General features: G+C 40.4%; 1 protein-coding gene across 2 annotated transcripts in view; it reads left to right on the forward strand.

Annotated features, from left to right (window-relative positions):
- LOC147324904 (cGMP-inhibited 3',5'-cyclic phosphodiesterase 3A-like) overlaps positions 1–21,866 on the forward strand; it is an 88,574-nt gene that overhangs the window by 26,859 nt on the left and 39,849 nt on the right. For both annotated transcript variants that reach the window (XM_086299070.1, XM_086299069.1), the window contains exon 2: positions 20,864–20,914. In XM_086299070.1, coding sequence (XP_086155196.1) covers positions 20,864–20,914 — 51 coding nt within the window. The remainder of the gene's footprint in view (positions 1–20,863; positions 20,915–21,866) is intronic.

Here is a 21,866-nt window from a genome sequence, read left to right on the forward strand (position 1 = left end):
CTTCTCAGCAAGTCTCAGTGCTTCCTTCATGTCCTAGTTTTTGTCACTTTAACTGCTTTGGTTATATTATCGTCTCCCAAAAAATACTTCTGTTTTTGTTTTATTCAACTTCTGTTGTGTTTTGTGTGCTTTTGCAGTGTTTTGTTAAGTTGAAGTCCATTTGACCTCTCAGGGCCATCGTAAAACAATGACGCAATCAAGAACAACGGGACTTTCCCATATTTTTGATATCCTAATTTCACTGTCTGCAAACTCTCTGAAAACTATGTCAGAAAAATGTGATTTATTGGTCTGTTTCCGATCCCAAAAAACAAATACACAAGACACTATTTTGCCCCTGGTTCTCATCCAGCAAAGCTCTCTGGTGTGAGGGTAAACTCATCACAGCCTCGTGTGCCTGGGTGCACAGTCAGCCAATAAAATTTGTCCCCTTAGTGATGCTGGCAACTTTTCCTTATTTGACCTGCGGTGATAATGCTGTGTGGATTGTGATCAATCAGCAGTTTCTTGTAGACAGTTTTTAATCCGAAGTTTAATCATTTGCAACTGTGCTACAAAGGACTATTTATTTATTGGAATTATTAATAAACCACAATAATTTAAAGAGTAGACTCAGTTTGTAATCTTAGTTAGAAATTCATAAAAATCAGCAAAGACATAAAACCTTTTTTTCCTTTCCCAGAAGGGAGGACGTTTGTAATTGATTCCATTTGTTTGTCTGTCTGTTTGTTAGGAGTCTAGCGTCTACCGTTTTCAGGATATCGTTTTCAAATTTTGTGTGATAGTAGGTACCAATAACAGCTTGAGCTTGATCAAGGTCACAGCAAATGAGTAAGAACTTTATATTATGCACAATTTTTTATGCATTGTCTTTATACTGCACAACAATATACTAGGCCTTGGGGGACATGATTACCTAGGTTGACTAAGAATTTGACTGTAACCTTTAATGTTAGCGTAGTGCAATGGAAAACAAAATAATTCAAGAAACCATACTGAGTAACTTTCTCTATGGAAGGGCGTGTTTTTGTTTTTTCAATATGAAAAAAATGCTTTTTGTTTTTTCAATATGATGCTCTATGACTATAGCCCTTGCCCTTCTGGGGGCTGTATAACATGAAACATAAGAAAGTCAAAGGCGCTTCCCCTTTTTTGTAGGAAACATAAAAAAGGGGGGAAAAAGGACTTTAGCCTGCTGTTTGCATGCTGTGTCACATATAGCTAGCAACCTTATTTGAAAAAGCAGCAATTCCGTTTTTTCTATGGATGTCTAGATGCTATGGATGTGCTTTAGTGGAATTATTATATTTTTAATCTTTTGCAGCTCTCATCGGTCTCTGTGTGTTTCTTTTCTATGGACAAGCCATCATAAGTCATACATTTTTTTACAAGTTAATTTAGTCAAGCAGTAACTTAATGCCATAACAGGAGTACCAGGAGTATTGATTGTAATGATTCAAGGATATGGACCTTTTGTACATTATCATACATACATTATTGTAGGATCCTCATTCTTCCTGTTTGATTCTTTATCACATAAGCTAGAAAAATAATAGGCCGCCCACCTAACACCCAAAAGAAAAACTAAAACTGAAGTATTCCTGCATATTTATGTGGTGAGTTATTTCTTCCATGCATCCATCTCTTGACAGCAGTTTTGCAATTATTTATGGACTTGATGTTTTAAGTGGAATAGGCTATTTTGGGCAATCCCTGTCCATGAGCTAATGAAAACAGATGGCAAACATGACGCAGTGCTTATTTATTTTATCAGGATAAGATATATATATATATATATATATATTGCTTTTATAATGTATGATGTTTGCTACTTCTGTTCCACAGCATCTGAGACCATATCAGTGAGAACTGAGGCTCATGAATGTGTGGAATGTAAGCTGACGTCAGTGGCCCTACCGTAGCTCCAGTCACATGGCTAGGTAAACACGAGTAGCCATTTGGCCTGCTGTGCGTGGGTTGCATGAGAAGCTCTAATCAAGAGGATCTAAGAACTAAATTCCAAGTTTTTGCTCTCTGTTGTTGAGTGCGAAGAAAACCCAAATCCTCAGTGTATTTTTACTGGGATTCTTTTCATGTTTAAACAGCAGACTAACAAAGTTTTTTTTTACTACTGTTTTCCTAGCATGTGGCAAGCCTTAATACTATTCCAAGTCCTGAACACACTTGCACACTGTTACAGATATATGCTGTATATGCAATTTCAGACACAACGCAGGTATAGAGATACAATGCATGTTTATTGTAATGTACTGATAAACTAACAGACAACAGTCATGTAAACACATAAATGACCTAAGGCCAGACATGAAGGATGTTCAGATATTCAAAGGAGCTTGCAAAGAAAAGCGTCTGGACTTCTTTAAGTTGCTTGAAGACGTTTCACCTTTGCAAGCTCCTTTGACTACGATGACCTGGATGACTGAGAACCTTCACAGACAGATGTTCAGATATCATTCATTTAAGCTCAATCATGTGCTTGCACCAGTTGTGCTATATAACAAATACAAGTACATTTACTTCTTTATTTCCAATAATGCTGATTCATTCAGTTGTTTTTCCTCCATCAGACTTTTGGAGGGAACTATTGCACTTTCTACTGATATATCCAACAGTTAGCCGCAAAGAAGACACAGCTGTATCAAATAGCAAGTACCTACCATTACACCAAGCTTAAAACCCTAATAAAGTCTTAGAACTAAAGTTGTTTTTACACTTGCAGTGCACTCCTTAACTTCCCTGAGCTAACAAGTTTACAGCTAGTGAGCAGGCATCATGTGTCCTGGCTCCTGCACACTCTAGTCAGGCTGCACCTCGGACTAAACCACAGAATATCTCCAATAATGAGAGAGCAGATGACACAAAGTATCGTTTGTTGTCTACATGTGATAAAAGACAACTTCAGACTGTTTCCCCTACCTGATTTTCCTCAAATTTAAAGTTTGTAATATGTCAATGCCATGTCTGCTCAACCCTTTAGCAAGAAAAAAGAAAAAGTAAAATCCTTCTTTCACTAATGATTTAATGCATAGCGTCTGAACACCTTTAAAGCATTTGTTCTCTCAAAAAACTCTTAAAAAACAAAACAAACACCTTTGCTCCTGTAAAGACTGGTGTTGGCTCTCTCTGTGGTAGAGTATCACTTCCTGTTTCTGTTACAACATGCAGTGGTGTTTTTGTGTCTTTTATCTGCATAGCCAGTTTAATTAAAAATGTAAAGATAACGTCTTATTACGAAGTGTAATCTTAACATGCTTTATCCAAAGCACACTCTCTGTTCATTCACCTGCTAATTATATTCACAGTATTCGCTCACTGTGTCTTTAGGGATTCGCTAGCTTAACTTAGCTCGTAGCCAACTAGGGTTGCCAACTTTTTAACTATCAAATCAGGGATACTTTGATGTGCCAGAGCCACAATACACAGCCAGCTGAGCATAGTGTAAATATGCACTTTATGTTCATATTATTAAAAAAATAAAAACCAGTTCTATTTGTTGTTATACATCATCCACCTGGGTCTTACTCAAGAGTTTTCGTTTGAATTCTCAGACTTTTTATCTGATTCAGTGCTCAGCTCAGATAAAATAATTATTATGGGTGATTTTAACATCCATGCAGATACTAAAAATTACAGCCTCAACATGGCATTCATTCTATTATTAGACTCAGTTGGCTTCATTCAAAATGTAAAAGGACCCACTCAACACTTTAATCGTACTCTAGATCATGTTCTGACATATGCCATAGAAACTGAATATTTAACAGTATTTCCTGAAACCCTCTCTTGTCCGATATTTTCCTAATAACAATTTACAGCCATGGATTACACAGCAGTAGGGAATTGATTTTATCATAGTAGACGTCTTTCTGAAAGTGCTGTAACTAAGTTTAAGGATATAATTCATCCACTGTTATCTTCTTCAATGCCCTGTGCTAACACAATGCAGAGCAGCTAACTGAACCGCTATCTTGTTAATATTTTTACAACTCTGGATACTGTAGCTCATCTGAAAAAGAAAGCCTCAAATCAGAAGTGCTTGACTCCCTGGTATAGAATTCAGAATAGAATAGAATAGAATTCAACTTTATTGTCATTGAACATGTCACAAGTACAAGGCAACGAAATGCAGTTTGCATCCACCCAGAAGTGCTTTAGCCATAATATAGATATATTAAAAAATATATATTAGCAATAATATAGATATATAGATATATTACAGAAATCGGTCTATTGTAGGTATGTATGAGGGTACAAACACACCTTAAAGCAGATAAAGCTGGAGAGGCAGTGCCATCTCACTGCTTTAGAAGCTCATCATTTTGTCTGGAAAGCCAGTTTGCTGCTCTATAGAAAAGCCCTCCAAAAAGCTAGAGCACCTTACTCTTCATTACTGATTGAAGGATATAAGAAAAACCCTAGGTTTCTCTTCAGCACTGTAACCATGCTGACAAAAAGCCAGAGCTCTGTTAAGCCAAACACTGCTTTAACATTAACTATTAATTTCTTTCTAAGTCTTTCTAAGTTTCTTCTTCTTAGTTGAAAACCCTTTGCTGGCAATGACACCCTGAAGTCTTGAGCTCATGGACATCACCAGATGCTGGGTTTTCCCTTTTTTAATGCTCTGCCAGGTCTTTACTGCAGCGGCTTTCAGTTGCTGTTTGTTTGTGGGCCTTTCTTTCCAAAATGTAGTCTTCAACAAGTGAAATGCATGCTCATTTGGGTTAATATCAGGTGACTGACTTGGCCTTTCAAGCATATTCCACTTCTCTTGAGTTTGTTTGGCTGTATGTTTTATGTCCATCTGTATTATGAAACACCGCCCAATCAATTTGACTGCATTTAGTTGGATTTGAGCAGACAGTATGTCTATGAAAATCTCCAAAAGTTGATTCTGTTCATCTGGACGAGAAATGTTTTCAGTGGGAGAAATGTTTCGTCACTCATCCAAGTGACTTCTTCAGTCTCAGCTGACTGCAGGTTTCCCCAACCTCAACAGTACATTTGGATAATGACTGAAACCAGCACCACTGAAGGAACAATGGGCTGGGAGGTCAGTTCCTTCATCATAATTATGCAAATCCTCATGGCCATTGATCAACAAAGGCCACTGATCAATGGCCATGAGTGCCATTCACAGAGAGTTGGGGAATGGATGTCTATGAAAACCTCAGAATTCATCCAGCTGCTTCTGTCAATCAAAAAACGCTAGTGTTTCAGTGCCACCGGCAACCATGCACGCCCAAGCCATCACACTGCCTCTGCCGTGTTTTACAGATGATCTGGTATGCTGTGGATCATGAACTGTTCCAAGACTTCTCCATACTTTCGGGAATGTTTTTCCCTCTGGTGGCTTTTTTAAACATTTTTTTTCAAATATTTTTTCTTTTAGCAATGTCCAATCTAGCTTTTCTCTTCTTCAGGCTTATGAGTGGCTTGCCCTTTGCAGTGAACCCTCTGTCTTTACTTTCATGCAGTCATCTCTTTATGGTAGACTTGGATATCAATACGCCTACCTTCTGGAGAGTGTTGTTCACTTTGTTGGCTATTTTGAAGTGGTTTCTCATCACCATGAAAATAATTCTGGGATCGTCCACCACTGTTGTCTTCTGTGGACATCCAGATCTTTTTGCGTTGCTGAATTCACCAATGCTTGCTTGCTTTCTTTCTTTCTTTCTTTCTTTCTTTCTTTCTTTCTTTCTTTCTTTCTTTCTTTCTTTCTTTCTTTCTTTCTCAGGATGTACCTGAGACCTCAGTACAGTGTTTGATACTGTAGACCATAATATTTTTATCACAGTGATTAGAGCATGCTGTAGATATTAAAGGTACAGTGCAGTGGTTTCAATCATATCTATCTAATAGACACCAATTTGTTCATGTAAATTGAGCATCTTCTTCACACTTAATTATGGAGTTCCACAGGGTTCAGTGCTAGGACCAAACCTGTTCACATTATACATGCTTCCCTTAGGCAGTATCATTAGAAGGCATAGCATACACTTTCTCTGCTATGCAGATGACACCCAAATTTATCTGTCCACAAAGCCAGATAACACACACCAATTAGTTAAACTACAGAAATGTCTTGAAGACATAAAGACCTTGATGGACTCAAGCTTTCGCCTTCTAAATTCAGGTAAACCCGAGGTTACAGAAATGTGGTTTCTAGCCAGATTCTTACTCTGCGTGGGAGCCAAGTTAATATAGTTCATATATATTAGTATTTATATTTCGCTGTTGTTAAACTTGTTTGTGCAATTAATAATTTAAATAGTAAATGCATGTTTATGGTGGAACTAAAATTATTTTATTGCTGTGTTGGCTTGGTTACGTAGTACCGTGAATACATGTGTCTTAAAGGCTTGTGTTTATAGTTACAGTTTTTCTCAAATGTTAAAACACAAAAGCCAATCCTGTAACCCAAATGACCAGTAGTCTAAACACATTTACTAAATGTAGCCACCATATTCCAGTACCATAAACACATGTCACATGAAGACACAATTCACAAAACACAACCCTCTGTACTCATAAATCTAAACACATTTTTCCTTGCTAAAACACATGTTGCAAAACAACTCTGCTCATATCCTCAAATGAAAGCCCATGTGATGCAAAATGCTTGCCACAGTCACCAATCTTTGAACACAGGGAACACACCTGGCGTCAGTCACTACACACAACGACTCAAAATTGAAGACACTTGTTGCTAATGCTGTACCCACATGTAAAAGCAAGTTCAGAGTGCACAGTATGCTGAAGGTTCCAAACAAACACAATGGATGAAGGCAGAGTCAGGGGAAGAGGAATTTGATGCAGAGGAGGGAGATAAGATAAGATAAGATAAGATAACCTTTATTAGTCCCACACGTGGGAAATTTGTTTTGAGAAGAGCTGGCCCTGGAAGAAGAGGAGCAGGCCAATGAGGAAGAGGAGTTCAAATGAGAGGAGGAAGAGGAGCGACCAACGAGGAAGAGGAGAAGGCCAACATGGGAGAGGAGAAGGTCCAGGAGGGAGAGCAAGACAACCTCGCACCATCATTACGGACGAGATGCGAGCAACAGCTCAGCGACATGATGCCGCACAGTGATTGTGGTGTGTGTGTGGTGTGAATAACGTAAATAAAAAAACTTCACACCCTGTTCATGTTTTCAAGATTACTGTTGTGTGCAATAGATTCTGTTTTTGCATTGAGTTGTGTTACAGTAGTGTACGTACATGCAGGATTTTCTATAGATTTATACTACTCATATGAAACTCACAAATCTAAATGCCTAATCCTCTGCAGAGATCTACGACGATCCGTTACTGTATAGTTTCTAAAATATGCATTGGCAGTTATGGAACAAAGAACCTTCTCACAAATTGAGCATTGTGTTTTCAATTGTTTTGCTGTAGTGTGTAATGCTGTGTATAGTGTTTACAGTTTTGACAGCTTCGAGCTGCTCTCTTGGTGTGGGAGTTTGAGTTTTGCAGTGGGAAGGTGTGGTTGTGTTTATGTAGCTTTAGAGAAGGGTGTTGTGTTTGGACATTGGGGGACCTGGTGGTAACGTTTGTGAAATGTGTTTTAGCATTTGAGAAAAACTGTAAATCCGGACGTCATGGATGTATGCAAATGAGCGCATGCGGTGCGGGAGGGGGGAGAGAGAGAAAAAAAAGTTAATACGCGGGAGCTGGGGAGAACAGAGCCACACGGTTTTCCTTCCGTAGTAGGTTTTTTTTGTTGAGGATAAGTTAAACCTGACCGCTCCTGTAAGATGACCAGCAAACTGTGGAATACATTTTTTGTTACATCTTTTCATGTCGGAGTCCCGTGGAGTTCTTTTTCCTCTTCAAACTAACGTACACGAGTGAAGCACGGGAAAACTGGTCTCATGGCTATACACTCTGGATGACATTGCCCTGGACTTCTGGGAACACTGAGGAATCTTAGAGTCGTTTTTGAATTTAGCAGAATTGAATTTAAAATCCTGTTCCTCACATACAAGGTCTTGAATAATCATGCCTCATCTTAACTTAATGACCTAGTACTGTATCACCCCAATTGAACTCGCAGAGTATTTAAAAGTAGAATGGAACGCAGTTTCTTCTGCTTTCAATCCCCTCTTCCAGTTCAGATTTAGGAGGCAGACACCATCTACCTTGAAGATTAGGCTTAAAACTTTCATTTTTGACAAAGCATATAGTTAGGGCTAAATCAGATGACCCCCGAATCCTCCCTTAGTTACGCTGCAATAGGCCTAGGTTGCTACGGGGATTCCTCTATACATGGAGTGTTTCTTCTTCAGTCACCTTTTTCACTCTCTGTGTGTTTATAGTCTGTGACGGTAGGCTTCTGGGACGAGCTCATATGCCTGCAACACAGTCTTCTTCATGACGTCATAATCCAGGCCATCTTCAATTGATAAACTGGTACACACCTCCTGGGCTCACCAAAATAAAGTCAAAATAAAGACAGAGTCTGACCTCCTTAACCAACTCAAAAACAGGAGAAAACGGGTGATCAAAATAAACGGCAGCTCACCCCTACCCACTCCACTTCCACAATTTTCGCACGTATACTGCAGCCAGCGGCTACCACAGGACTACTGCTGGGTGATGAGGAGAAATGCGAGGACCTCTCCCGCTGTAGCACTCCAGCCTCCTTTTATTGGGCGGGTCCTCCAGCTGGATCCAATCACGCCGGGGCAGTAAGTCCACGCACCAATCGGAACAGGGCCCTGGCACAGCTAAATTAACATAGACAAAAACACAGCACCTGCACAAACAAACACACGGACATACAAGTTCGTAACACAAAGCATATAGTTAGGGCTAAATCAGATGACCCCCGAATCCTCCCTTAGTTACGCTGCAATAGGCCTAGGTTGCTACGGGGATTCCTCTATACATGGAGTGTTTCTTCTTCAGTCACCTTTTTCACTCTCTGTGTGTTTATAAACCTCTCTGCATTTAATTATTATTATTTTTGTTATTTAATCTCTGGCTCTCTTCCACAGCAAGTCTTTTGTCCTGTCTTCATCGACTCACCCCCAACCAGTCGCAGCAGATGGCTGCACCTCCCTAAGCCTGGTTTTGCTGCAGGTTTCTTCCTGTTAAAAAGGAGTTTTTCCTTCCCACTGTTGCCAATGTGCTTCCTTATTGGGGGTCCTATGATTGTTGTTTTTTTTTTCTATGTTTTCTTTCTATTATTGTAGGGTCTTTAGCTTACAATATAAAGCACCTTGAGAAAACTGTCATTGTTATTTGGCACTATATAAATAAAACTCAAGTGAATTGAATTGAATAATCACTCTGGGTGGTCAAGTCATAGAACTACTGTCACTTTTCACCTGAGCTCTATTATCACCATGCTTTATGTGGTAGCTTTGCCAAAGGCGAAACTGCTACACAGCAGAGTGACAGCATATCATTACTTCATTATGTGTCTTTTTTTAACACATCATATATCACATTGGCAAACAAGACAGGGAGCTTTAAGGTAGTATGTATTGTTTATTGCTTGCTAAGCCTCAGTGAGCTCCACTGAGGGTGTGATTGAAGAAGATGGCTTTCTGTCACTCAAAGAGCCTGCAGCTTATTTCCCCAGAGGACAGCCGGCATCTCCCCTGACTTATGCCACTGTTTGCTTTCCACTAAGCCAGGTTTCCAGGATAGGCATTAGCATGATGGGTCATTCTTAATGGCCGCATGTTTTGTCTTGTTAAGAAAAAAAAAAGGCTCAGCAGAGACCTGTACCATCATTGTCTCCTTTAGTTCACGCTATACATGGAACTAGAGCCCAGTACCCCATGGGAATTTCATTGACAAAGCAACTATTTTACAAGCTAATTGTGAAAAACCTGCCAGTGGGGTTGACGTGAGCCTTTTCTACCTGAGCGGGCTACCTGCAAAAAAGAGGAAGCAAAGATTTATTTCCCCATGCAGACATACACACTGTTTATCTGAGCCTGGCATTTAAACACTTTCATGCACACACACACATGTTTAGTTAGTACAAGGGGGCTGTCCCGACTGCACGTTTATGTTTGAACACTGGTGATTTATGAAGGATGTAGGGATGTGATTTAAAGGCATTTAAAGGATTTAAAATGCTTCAGCGGACAATTGCTGTCTGTTTGTTTACTGAAGTCCTGTGGGAATCTTGATGGGACTGGAAATTAGGGATGGGTATCGTTTAGGTTTTATCCGATACCAGTACCAAACCGGTACTTTTGAAACGGTGCCGGTGCTTAAACGGTGCTCGAACCGGTGCTTAAAGAATGGAGAACACAAAATTGGTCCAAAAACCTCTCATGTTCAGCTGTTTTTTTGTAAAAAGATAACAATGTTAGCCTTTTCTGCAGCTATAGGGCATATATGGTATCACTCTTGGCTGGAAGCAGTGCTTAATCAATGGAAAAAACACAAACTTTGTCCAAAAACCTCTCATGTTTAACTGTTTTCCACTTTTTCTTTGGTCATTTTAGCCTTTTTGGCCAGGGTGAAGGGTAGGGCTGAACGATTATGGAAAATAATCTAATTGCGATTTTTTGCCCCAATATTGCGATTGCGATGCGATATGCGATTATTTTTTAAGGTCTTTGTCTTCTGTATTATTAAACAAAGACAAGCAATACATCTTATAGTATGGCCAATACTATATTACATTAATTTTAAACTGTTCTTTCCTGGAAGACAGACCTCTGTTATGATGACATGAGGTGATGCATGAATTGATGACTGACATTTTTATTTAACTTCTTCAATCACAACAGTATATTTGAACATACACAATAGTTTATTTTTAGCTTACAAACATCTGAGCATAAAGTGCTGACAAGGAACCCTGGTGTAAACATTAAAATGAAAGTCAGTGCAATGTGCAGATTGCAGAAATATACATAAAAAAAATCGGTGGCTTTACCACACTCAGTTTTTCGACATCTGTGAACTACTAGACAGTCATTAAATTAAAAAATAATATTAAATAAATAAAACTAATAAATAAAAAATGCACACATCTTACTGATCTCTGCAGTCAGTAACATTACACATAAAGTGAAAACATAATAGCAATTGTATAAACACACACACAAACACGCCTTTAAATTAAAACTGGCTGAACATCTTGATTATCTGCAGTAAGTAACAGCAACACAGCACAAACTAAAGTGCACAATGAGTATGGCTCAGCTAGCCATAATCATCCTAGCTCACAGGTTTTTTGCTAGGAAGACCAGCATATCTACTTTTGCTGGCTTTAAGGATGAGCGAGTGCAGGTCACTATATTCCCTCCAGTGCTGAACAGACGCTCTGAGGGGGCACTTGTGGCTGGCACACACAGATATTTGCGGGCCATCTTGCACAGTCGTGGAAAGTGAATGTTGTGCACCTTCCACCAGGCTAAGGGATCATCTTCTCCGTCAATGACAGGGGTCAACAGGTAACTATTCAACTCTGCCTCCACGACATCTTCAAGTGGCAGAGGCAAAGCTGAAGAGGCCGCACTGGTCCTCAGACGGTCGGGTAGGCCGGATGTAAACGGCCGTGAAATTGGACGGTCTAGCCTTCTGATTAGCGTCACCGCTGTCTCGGTGGAGTTTAATAAACTCGGCCGTCTGCTTCATGCTATCTAAAATATAACCAGACACTGGTGTAAATTCTCGACTGTCTCATACTTCTGTTTAATAAGTTTTCTGTTTGACGTTTAGTCAGCTGTGTGAAAACCAAGGAGGAACCCACCCGGGGGATTAATAAAGTTTTATTTGATCTAATCTAATAACTTTAATCTCAGCCAAACCGATTTACTCACGAACAAACAAAACACTGAAAAAAGCCCAACAATAACATTTTTAGGTTGTCTAAGTGACTTATATATTACGTTTAACCCGAGCAGCGAAACTCCGCGGTGATCTGAAAATGATGTGCCGGGAGTTGTGCTGTTCTCGGCCGCATCAGTAACCCTCGAGGTCCCGGCTAGCTGTCGAGCTGGTGGGTAGCAGACGCCTCCGAAAATGTCGAAGCACTTTTGCAAATATGCGATATCTTGATAAACCGAGCAGATATTTGATGTTTACACAACTACTTTCTCGCCTGAAAATATGTTAAAAGTTTATTTTGTGACCCAGAAAGATTAGTATGAGTAATTTTAAAACTTAGTAGCGGCCGCCATTGTTGGAAACTGGAGTTTGGCTGGGCCGTGCTATGAATTCTGGAATATGGTAGGCCACGAAGGACACACCCGACCCATCCTTCAAATTCGGGGAAAAGGAGGACGCATTTGTCGGCTACATTCGGAGGAGTCTACGAATTTGGACAGCCTTCGGCGCGTCGCTGTGACGTAATCGGTCTACAAATGCGGCCTCAGGAGGATGCAGCCCATGAATTTGGACATGTCCAGAGTATAATCGCAGCCTTTGCGGTTAGAAAATTGCACTTGATCATGTCGCGATATTATCGCAAATGCGATATATCGTTCAGCCCTAGTGAAGGGAGTATCTGCCATCAAACAAGAAGACAGCCGCATGTAACTACGACAGTGTTTGCTAGTTCACCTTACATGCATTAATGTAATAACGTGGTTAGCCTACTCAACGTAAATTACACACGGACAACATTAAGCTACTCACGCAGAGAAGAACGGCTGCTGCTGCCATCATCATCCTTCATCATTTCTGCTACACTGGCAGGGCTAGGGGCCAGGACTCTCCTCTTCGGGTTTTTGGGGGATGTTGCAAACTCCGGGTCCGATAACAGGCAACCCACCCGCAGTAGATGTGCCCGGTGTGAGGTCTCGCAGCAAGCTATCAAATACGGCACATTTCTCGGTTTTTAACAAAATGCTATACGTCGCCAGGTGTTTCATTAGATTCGAGGTGTTACCTCCTTTGACAGTATCACAGTATCAGCTTAAAGCACTTGTTGCAGGCTGCTGAGTTTGTATCTTTTGCTGTGAAGTACAGCCAGACTTTTGACCGCTTCGCCTTGGGCATTTTTAACCTGTAGCTCTGCTCTAAAAGAACGTACGTACAGGTACCTGGGCCCGCCTACTGCGCTTGCAAAGGTAAAATGATTGGCTAGAATCCAAAGTGTATGACATCTCAGGAAAAAAAAGCACCGAAATAAAGCACCGAAATATGCGCTGCTTTTCGGTCTGGTTACTACCGTTTATGCCATAATGGCACCGGATACCGGTACCCATCCCTACTGGAAATGCTGAAACTGTTTCTGTGCCTGTGAAAGTGTCTATGTGTGTGTGTGTGTGTGTGTGTGTTTGTCTGTGTGTTTCAGTGGTCCCCTCTCTGATGAGTAAAGACAGAACACAGAATACAGGCCTTGCTGAGTCAGACCTGTGAATAAAAGATGAAATAATGTATGCTCTGGAGGCACAATGCAGGCATGCATGCAAAAAAAATCCCTTAGTGTTTTCATAACATGCATTTCCCCAATCTGAAATTATCTTGCAGCAAAGCTTAATTTGTATTCTCGAGCCAGATAAGAGTCATTTCAAAGAGTAAAGTTCCACGCATCGCTATTTAGCCAAAAATAACCCTGTTAAGAAATTCTGTGGGGTTTTCTTTGGTTTTCATGTAAAGGTCAGGTCGGAATAGGTTTGTTATTCATCTGTTCATTAACTTTGAAAATCCTGCTTGACATACTTTGCGTCTTCCAAAAGAAATATTGCCTCTTGTCCCAGTCAGACTTATGGCTTCATAAAAAGGTTTTACAGTGGAACACTGTAACACCCACTCCTGCTGTTGTCTGAGACCATTTTTCATGGCTTAAAAAACACCACTGAGCAACAAAATAGAGCAAGCTGGATTAACTCTTCTCATTTGCTGACATTTTTTGTCATCTGGCCTTTCATACACAAATGTGTAATTCACATATGCTTCATTATATATGCAAATTATTTTGCAAGACAAAGTACAAATGTACAGTTTCTATTCTCTAATGAAAGTTCAGATCATGTAAGAAGCATGTAAGAGAGAATATCTTTCTGGTTAGCTGTTCAATACGCAGGTGTAGTCACCTTTGGGGAAAATACCCCACAGCCATGGCTTTATTTATCTGTATGGTAAATGAAAGTATTTAAATGAATTTTAATGTCGTAACTGATTTTGTTTGACATAAGCCTTCAAAAAAAGTGTGCTGTTTCCTGAGCACAGCTACCGTTGTTGACGTACTGTACACTGTTCAAATCAGTTGGGAATTAAACCGCACAAAGCCCACTGGCACCTTGCAAACCGAACAGAGTAAAGGCTTGTAAAACAAACAAACAAGTGGGGCTGCGCTCCCTTCTCAGCTCTCCAGGACCCAGCAGCAATCCTGACTGTACTATTATACACTAATGGCTTTGGCATGCTGTTTTTGGTATAGGCTGCCAGGTCTGCCCAGCCAGATCCCCTCTTTTTCACCCCGTTGCCTGTGTGGAGCTGGGAGCTCATAAGCAAGGAAAAACAGTGTAATGTTAGCAAAAATAAGTAAATAGGTGTCAATTTTACTCATGAAACACGTCTGTAAAGTCGGTATCAATAATGTAGGCCTTCACGAACAGATTTTCACTGTCTGTCTGACATATTTCATATCATTGTCTTTGAAACCTTTTAGCTCAGAATATAGGGTACCCGCACTGAGGTTTTCTCTGGGTCACGGCATCCTTGTCGTGTGTGCTTTCACCCTCAGAGACTGACAGATCTATCTCTGGCAAAGATTCATACAGTGGGTTTCTTCTAGGATCAGCCAAAGTCTCTCCCAGGAAACATAAAGAGGATAAATCCCATTAGCCGCACGTTTGAAATTATAAACGTCTGAGTAAGAACATGTCACAGGCAAGAGAGGGGAGAGGGAAAAGCCAGTGTGCACATGCAGGACTAATGTGAGAAATATGATCACGCTTGAGCTTGTAAGCTTTTAAAAAAAATTTTTTTTGGTGATTTTCTTCATTAATTGAGTGCTTTGCAGGAAAATGAATGTGTGCGAGAGAGTGTGTGCACACATTTAGATGTACATGTGCTAATAAAGTATGTTCCTCATTCCCCGCACACAGCCCCCTCCTCTGCCCTTGGCAGCCCACCTCAATAGTTCCCTTCCCTCTAGCGATGACGCAAATGACCCACGATGACTGACCCCCACGGTAAAACCTGTAAATCATTAGCCAGCATGAATAGGAATGACTCTCCATGCACTCAACTCAGCCTTCAGGCAGAGAAGGATTTATAAGAGTCCTCCCCAACTGCTACACTTGGGACGGATGTGGCAGAGGAGAAGGTGGGGTGAGGTTTTTGCAGTCACCTGGACAAGGAGCCACACAGTTTGGATCGCAATTTTTTTGTGCGTCTGCCTAAACAGGCTGTAGTTTCGCATTAAACTTTAGCATACACATACCGTTCAAACTATCACCCTTTAATTTTGGTTTTTATCCTTTTGAAAGTAGCTTGTGTCAAGACACATTCATTAAAGTTTACAAAGACATGTTTAAGTCATATGATAGCTTGCTTAACGAAAAAGACAGTAGAGATTACAATACAGGGTAAAAAGAAAACCTTAATGATCACACTTGTGCACCATTATGATTACTTTTATCATTAACATGGGTCCAATTCTCCGAGCTAAATGGACTTTATCTGTCTAGATTTCAGGGCCAGGAAATTATAACAAGACCCTGGTAAACCAAGCAGATCGATCATGTGTCCAGAGTGTAGCTGGTAGATAACTAAGATATTAAAGTTTATCCTGAGAAAACCCCTATATGATTTGGTCTAAATTCTGTGTTATATTCCAAATGCTACCATTATTAAATCCTGATATTATTGCATATTTGTTATCACAATATACTTATTTTCTAAAATGTCTCTAAAACTCATAAAACAAACAAACAAAACTTTTCAAAGGGCGTCCCAGGAGAAACCGTACTCGTGACACTAATCATGAGAATACCTCCACCTGCAGGTGTAAAACAAGACTACACCTCGTTGTCAAAGGTAGGGCGAGCAAAGTAGAGTTTTACTGTGGTTCTAACACCCATGAAAGGGAGAATAAAGTTCTTTGATTGTTGCCTTGATGGTGTCCTTAGGGCTAAGCCGCTATAATTTCTGAAGCTTTCATATAGAAAGACTTAGTAGAATCTGACCTACTTTCTTTATGTCAGCTAGAGTGAAAGCGAGTGCAGGGATGTCTGAGTCAAACACTACAGACATCAGAATATCTTTGACACAGTGCACAGATAAAAGAACAAAGGAAAATAAAGAAAGGAAATACTCAGAGACCTCGAGGCGGTGGGTGTGTGCTCATGTATGAACGAGTTCGCGTGCGTGTGTAACGGACATATGTGTGAATTCATGACTTTGCAGACCTAACCGTAAGTGAGAGTTTAATTGGACACAGAGGTGCTTCATTAAACCTTTGGGTCAAGCTCACTGGAAATCCTGCAGACTGATCTTTTGGCCTCACAACAGCACCTTAATTAACCCGACCATACTGAAAGACCTGGACACAGCTCTTTTTCTCCCTCCCTCTTCTCTAACAGGGTGATCGGCTGGCACCGACTTCTCATCCCAGCTTCTAACAGCCCAATATATATATATATATATATATATATATTATATATATATATATATATATATATATATATATATATATATATATATATATATATATATATATATACACACACACACATATATATATATATATATATATATGATATTACGTAATACACTATTATATAAATATGCAGAACATAATGAAAAAAAAGAAAGGAAATAACCCATATCGTTGTTCAAAATAATTCATCTTGTTTAACTTGATAACAGTGGGAAGTGTTTACTGTGAGGCTTCTGGTTAGTCACAGTAAAAGTGGTGCTATAGGTGCTGCTGCTGCAGCTCCCACCACTTCACAGCCACAGAGATGTGGTTCTCAGCTGGATATTGGCGGGAGCAAGTGAAACAACAAGCATATTCCAGTAGTTTGTTTGTGCTTTGACACCATGGTGTTTGCCCAGCACCTCAGAGGCACGGCAGCGTGCCATGGTGGTAGAAAGGTCATTTTCTGTATACTGGAATCCACACAGCTGCCCTCTTAACACTCTATGCTTGAGGACGGTTGGGAGTTTACTTGGCTGGTACTGTTTGAGCCATGAGATCACAGCTTGGTTGGGATATTGTGCCTGGCTGATCCCCATTACAGTGTAAGAGCATCCTTATTCATTCTTGTAATGCGTTATGATGCAAATCCTGCTGCGCTGCATTTTACAGTCAAATGTGATCAGTTATTTACGCGAGATAATTAGAAATAAAACTAAAATAGCTGAGACGCGAGCATATAAATTGGTTAGTGTGGTTTTATTTATCAGTGCTGTGTACTTTAAATAGCACTCACACCATTTCTCTCTCTGGCTGCAGATTTTACTTTTGTGTTCATGCCATGCTGCTCTGCACCATGCAGACCGATGTCCTTAAAGAGCTTCTTTACGCTTTATTTCCACCTATTGTTGGCGTGCTTCACTGTGATTGGTGCACTTCCTTCAGAGCAACGAGACCAGAGATGTGACTGGCTAAGAGTCACTTTACTGACCACCTCACCCTTTTGGTTTAAATTCACCTTCAGCCAGTCCTTTGAACTTTATGTGCAGCTGCAAATAAAGGAACCAAAATAGCAGGTCCTGTGGGTCAGGCAGATAGACAGTGTCAGCTTTTTGTCACAACTGAAAATATTGCCTTCCCACTCCAATTGGCAAGTAGTATAAATGCAAGAAGGACTGAATGTATAGTGTAATGTGGTTACTTGTTCCTGTTACTTATTTCCATCTTATTTTACGGAAGGAGCCTCAGTCTGGCTGCATCTTATAAAGTGAAGTAATCTGCTATTACTATTACCATTAGACCTGGCTTATTCTGACTTATGGCCCGGAATAATGAATCAGAGGGTGAAACAAAGGGCACAACTTCTACAAAGTTGTTATTTTTCCCAGTAGGTGTACTGGAGCTTTAGAACAAAAACAAGTCCATTTGAAAGTTTTACTGCTTCAGCTGTGTTATGCTGTCTGGACAGTGTCCACGAAAACCAGGAGATATCTAAGAAATCATTCATGTGTGGTTTTACCTCTTCAGAAATGATACTGGCAGTGACCTTTCATGTGTTTTAAGTATTATCTTTGACCACTCTCCTCGATCCCTTCGAAGCAAAGCAAACATAAAGCAAAACCAAGACTTACTTTCTTTCTTCTAGTTGCTGTAGATTGTATACACTGATGTTTAGTCATCTAGTTCTTTTTCTTATAGACTCATATTGTTGCTTTTTGCCTCTTTAAAACAGATGATGTGTGTGCATTTGTTTGCTTATTGTTTATTCTAGCACTGGCAGCTTGTATTTAAAAGCATAAGTGATTTTCCATCTGTGGTTAAACGCACACACACATACTGGCATCCAACTGCACCCACCGTTTGAGAAGAGCAGCTACTGTACATGCACATGTATTAACTTTTTTTTTTTGAGTACTCTCAGAAAAAATAAACTTCTGTGGCCGGGGAAGTCACTCTGCGCAAGAGGCTATCGGCACGACTCAAATGTTGTGCTCAGCTTAGGTATTGTGTGTGGGGTTTTTTTTTGGCACATCAAAGGCAGCGTGTAGACTTCTGTATAGTCTATGTCCGTCTCTCAGAGCAAGGAGATGAAAGGTTGGGTTATATAAGATTGTCAAACAGAAAGGCTGTTTACTCGTGTGCGCCTGGAGAGACTCACTGATACTAGGACTTTCTAATGGAGTTCGACTCTAGCGCAACTGTAGAGTAGCCTACTGCCAGCTCCATACTGTAAGAAAAGCTGTCATTAGAGCTGTAAAGAATAAGACAAATAGCACTGACTGGGTAATACTATTGTCTACAGTGATTTACATCCACTGCATGAACATACGCCTTTTACACATTTGATTGTTGACTTCCTTTTGTACTCTATCGAGTATAGCTCTGTTAGTGCATGAGACAGTATGTTCAAGCTCGAAGGAGTTTAAAGCAACTCACAGATGTTATCGTGCATACAGTCATTGCCAAAGCACAAGAGTATGTTTTGGGTAAACCCTTCACATTGTGTTTTATTCAACATCCTAACTGTAAAACTGTGGCACGTCAGCTGCACCTAAAGAGCGATTTACATTATATAGCAGTGACCTTGTTTGCTCTCTGTCACGGTCACCACATTTTGTGCTGCAGTACCCATTGTTGTGAAAACCTTGACTAAAAGGATGAGCGATACAATAACTGTCCCACAAACTTAACAGCAGATTGCACTTTACATTTTGCCACAAAATATGTCGAAGCTGTTGCTTATTAAAGCAATTTAAAGCTGCTGTGACTCCTAAATTCAAGACCTTAAAAACTGTTTCCCCTCACTGCTAAACAACCTACTACTTCTGACTATGAGCGATGGATCCTGTGCGACTTTCTCCCAAATTTGGAGCTGCTTCTGTTTTCTCACATGAGAAGTTTCTGTCTTTGCTTCTTCTTCTTTTTTCACAATTTAGAAGTAGGTAGAGCTCAGATGGAAAAAAGGATTTGCTGGATTTTAGCAATACTTGACTTCAAGTGTGGTGACAGCTGGAGGGTTGTTTGCTTATTTTGGCCACTGTCAATCACGTGTGATTAAACGGTGCCCACGCAGTGCAGATGAAGTGTGAAACTGTTCATAGATAATACCCAGAAGCTTTATTACCAAAACTTTATTTTTGATTGCTGCTTATTGAGTATTAATTATTTAACGTTAAAGACACATACTTTAGATTTGAAGTACCCAGTAACAAAAACAATAACCTGCTTAATTTTTTTCAGTGATTTTGTACACCTGGCCGTAAACCGAGGCATTTTTTCCCAATTGTAAAAAATGACACTTAAAATTAACAAATTTTTTTGAATAAAAATTTAAATGCTGTGAATAAAAAAAGCAAATTTTCTGTTGGCCTCCAAAGTGTAGTGGGGGTAAAATCCCAGTTTATTAAGAAGGTACAATCCCAGTTCATTAATGGGTACAAGAAGGCAAAAAAATATATAAAACTAAATTACCCTAATTGGGCAGCAGTAACAATAACTCTAAAATTGCATTTGTTTAAAACAAAGCAGCACTGTGGGGGAAAAAAAGCTAAACAACAGCGCTGCCCACACAAGCCCACACAAGCCCACAGCACCGGCAAATGAAAACCCACTGTTTTCCTAATGTTTTTACTCACAGCATGACACAACTCAATGACCTACACTGACACAGTAAATTACACCTGAATTATCAAATTGGCTCTTATGCTGGAGCCTCTTGCCTCAGTGTGTGCAGCAGCAATTTGTCAAAGCAGCCTGCTGGGGTTCTCAGGACTTCTCACTTATGGGGCAGAAAGCCCTAACAGAGCCAGTTGGGCAGAGGGGTGGCTAACGTTGACTTGGCTCTGCAGTGTGCCCACCAACCATCAGTGACAGTCGCTGCACTCCTGCATTTAGTTACTCCCAAGAAGGTGGAAAACGGGTTTACAAGGCCTGTGGGAGGACACAGTGGCTGGTAATTAAACAGCGTAAAAATCCTCAGCCTTCAACAGCCCCTTAGGCGGTGAATAAGAGCTAAAGTAAACCAAACCTGACTGTGAAATTGCATTAGACGTCTGTGCTTAATGGAAAGTGAAAAAAATAGACAAAACCCATTTTTGCTTTTATGAGCGTTTCCATTTCCCCCACACTTCTTCCACTTCTTTGCTTCTTTTTCCTTTCTATTCTGCTTGAGCAGAGTTTATCTGCATTATGGTGGCGCTGCTGCTGTTGTAGGAAGCGAACAGAAACAGGATGTGCAGGACTGTGGTTTGAACATGTTTCTGTTTTTGTTTCCCACAGATGCTCCCCCGTTCGGATTGGGACCACAAGAGAGGCTCCCGAGGATCACAGGTTAGCAGTGTCCACAAGAAAAAGAAAAAGAGAGACAGAGAGAAGAGAGAACAGGATCTACATCCCCGATCTCTAGTATTCGCCTACATGCACCTTATAAATGACGCAAACACCATAAACCCTACCGCTAACTGGCCTGTTCACACCCACTTATTTTAGTAGTGCTTAAACAGCATTTCTCTTCCCACCAGTGTCCTTGTTGCACTGTTAGTTTAAAGGACGCGTGCATGTGAGTTGGCTCTGAGGAGCTGCGAAAGCCACCAAAGATCAAGGGAATAGTTCAGTGTAGGGGACGCAGCTTGTAGAGGGCAGGCACAGCCACATCCTCGACATTACTGTACCATCTCCATCTTTGTGTGCGCATGTGTATGTTTAAATTTATGTATTGAGTTGCTACAGTGCCACAGGGCAGGACTCTGGAGGACACGGATAACAAACAATGCCCTTGGCACTGGCGTGGCCGTATACACTATGCGTGTGTCCTGTACTGCATGGTCTCCTATCAGGAGGATATCCTTTGGAAATAAATAGACGCTGTGTCTTTGCTGACGATGTATGCTTGAGTAGCAACAGATGTTGCAAAAGCTGTAGTTCAGGGTAAGGCAGAGTGGGGGGATAGTGTCAAAAACTGTACAGAGCAGGATTAGACTTGAAAATTACAGCATATAATTTAACAAGAGATACAGCTAATGCAGTTTTGCTAAAATCAGCCTTACAGTAAAATCCCGCTCCCCTCACGGAGAAGAAATTTTCAATCGCATGCTACCCTCTTAAAATATTGTCCGAGGCCAGCGAGCACATATTTTTTGATTGATGCATTCCCTTAGCTGCCATTTAGATTCAGTGGTCAGTTCTGTCTTTTTTATTTGGACTAGTGCAGTGCATTCGTCAGTGGAATCCTGTAATAGTCCAAGGACTGACAAGACATGTAAGAAGTCGGGGCTTATGTTGG

The sequence above is a fragment of the Aulonocara sp. 'chitande type north' Nkhata Bay genome, linkage group LG7 (genome assembly GCF_057382095.1).
Source record: "Aulonocara sp. 'chitande type north' Nkhata Bay isolate Kocher_YH1m ecotype deep benthic linkage group LG7, A_spYH_male_GT1.1, whole genome shotgun sequence".
Classification (NCBI taxonomy): Eukaryota; Metazoa; Chordata; class Actinopteri; order Cichliformes; family Cichlidae; genus Aulonocara; species Aulonocara sp. 'chitande type north' Nkhata Bay.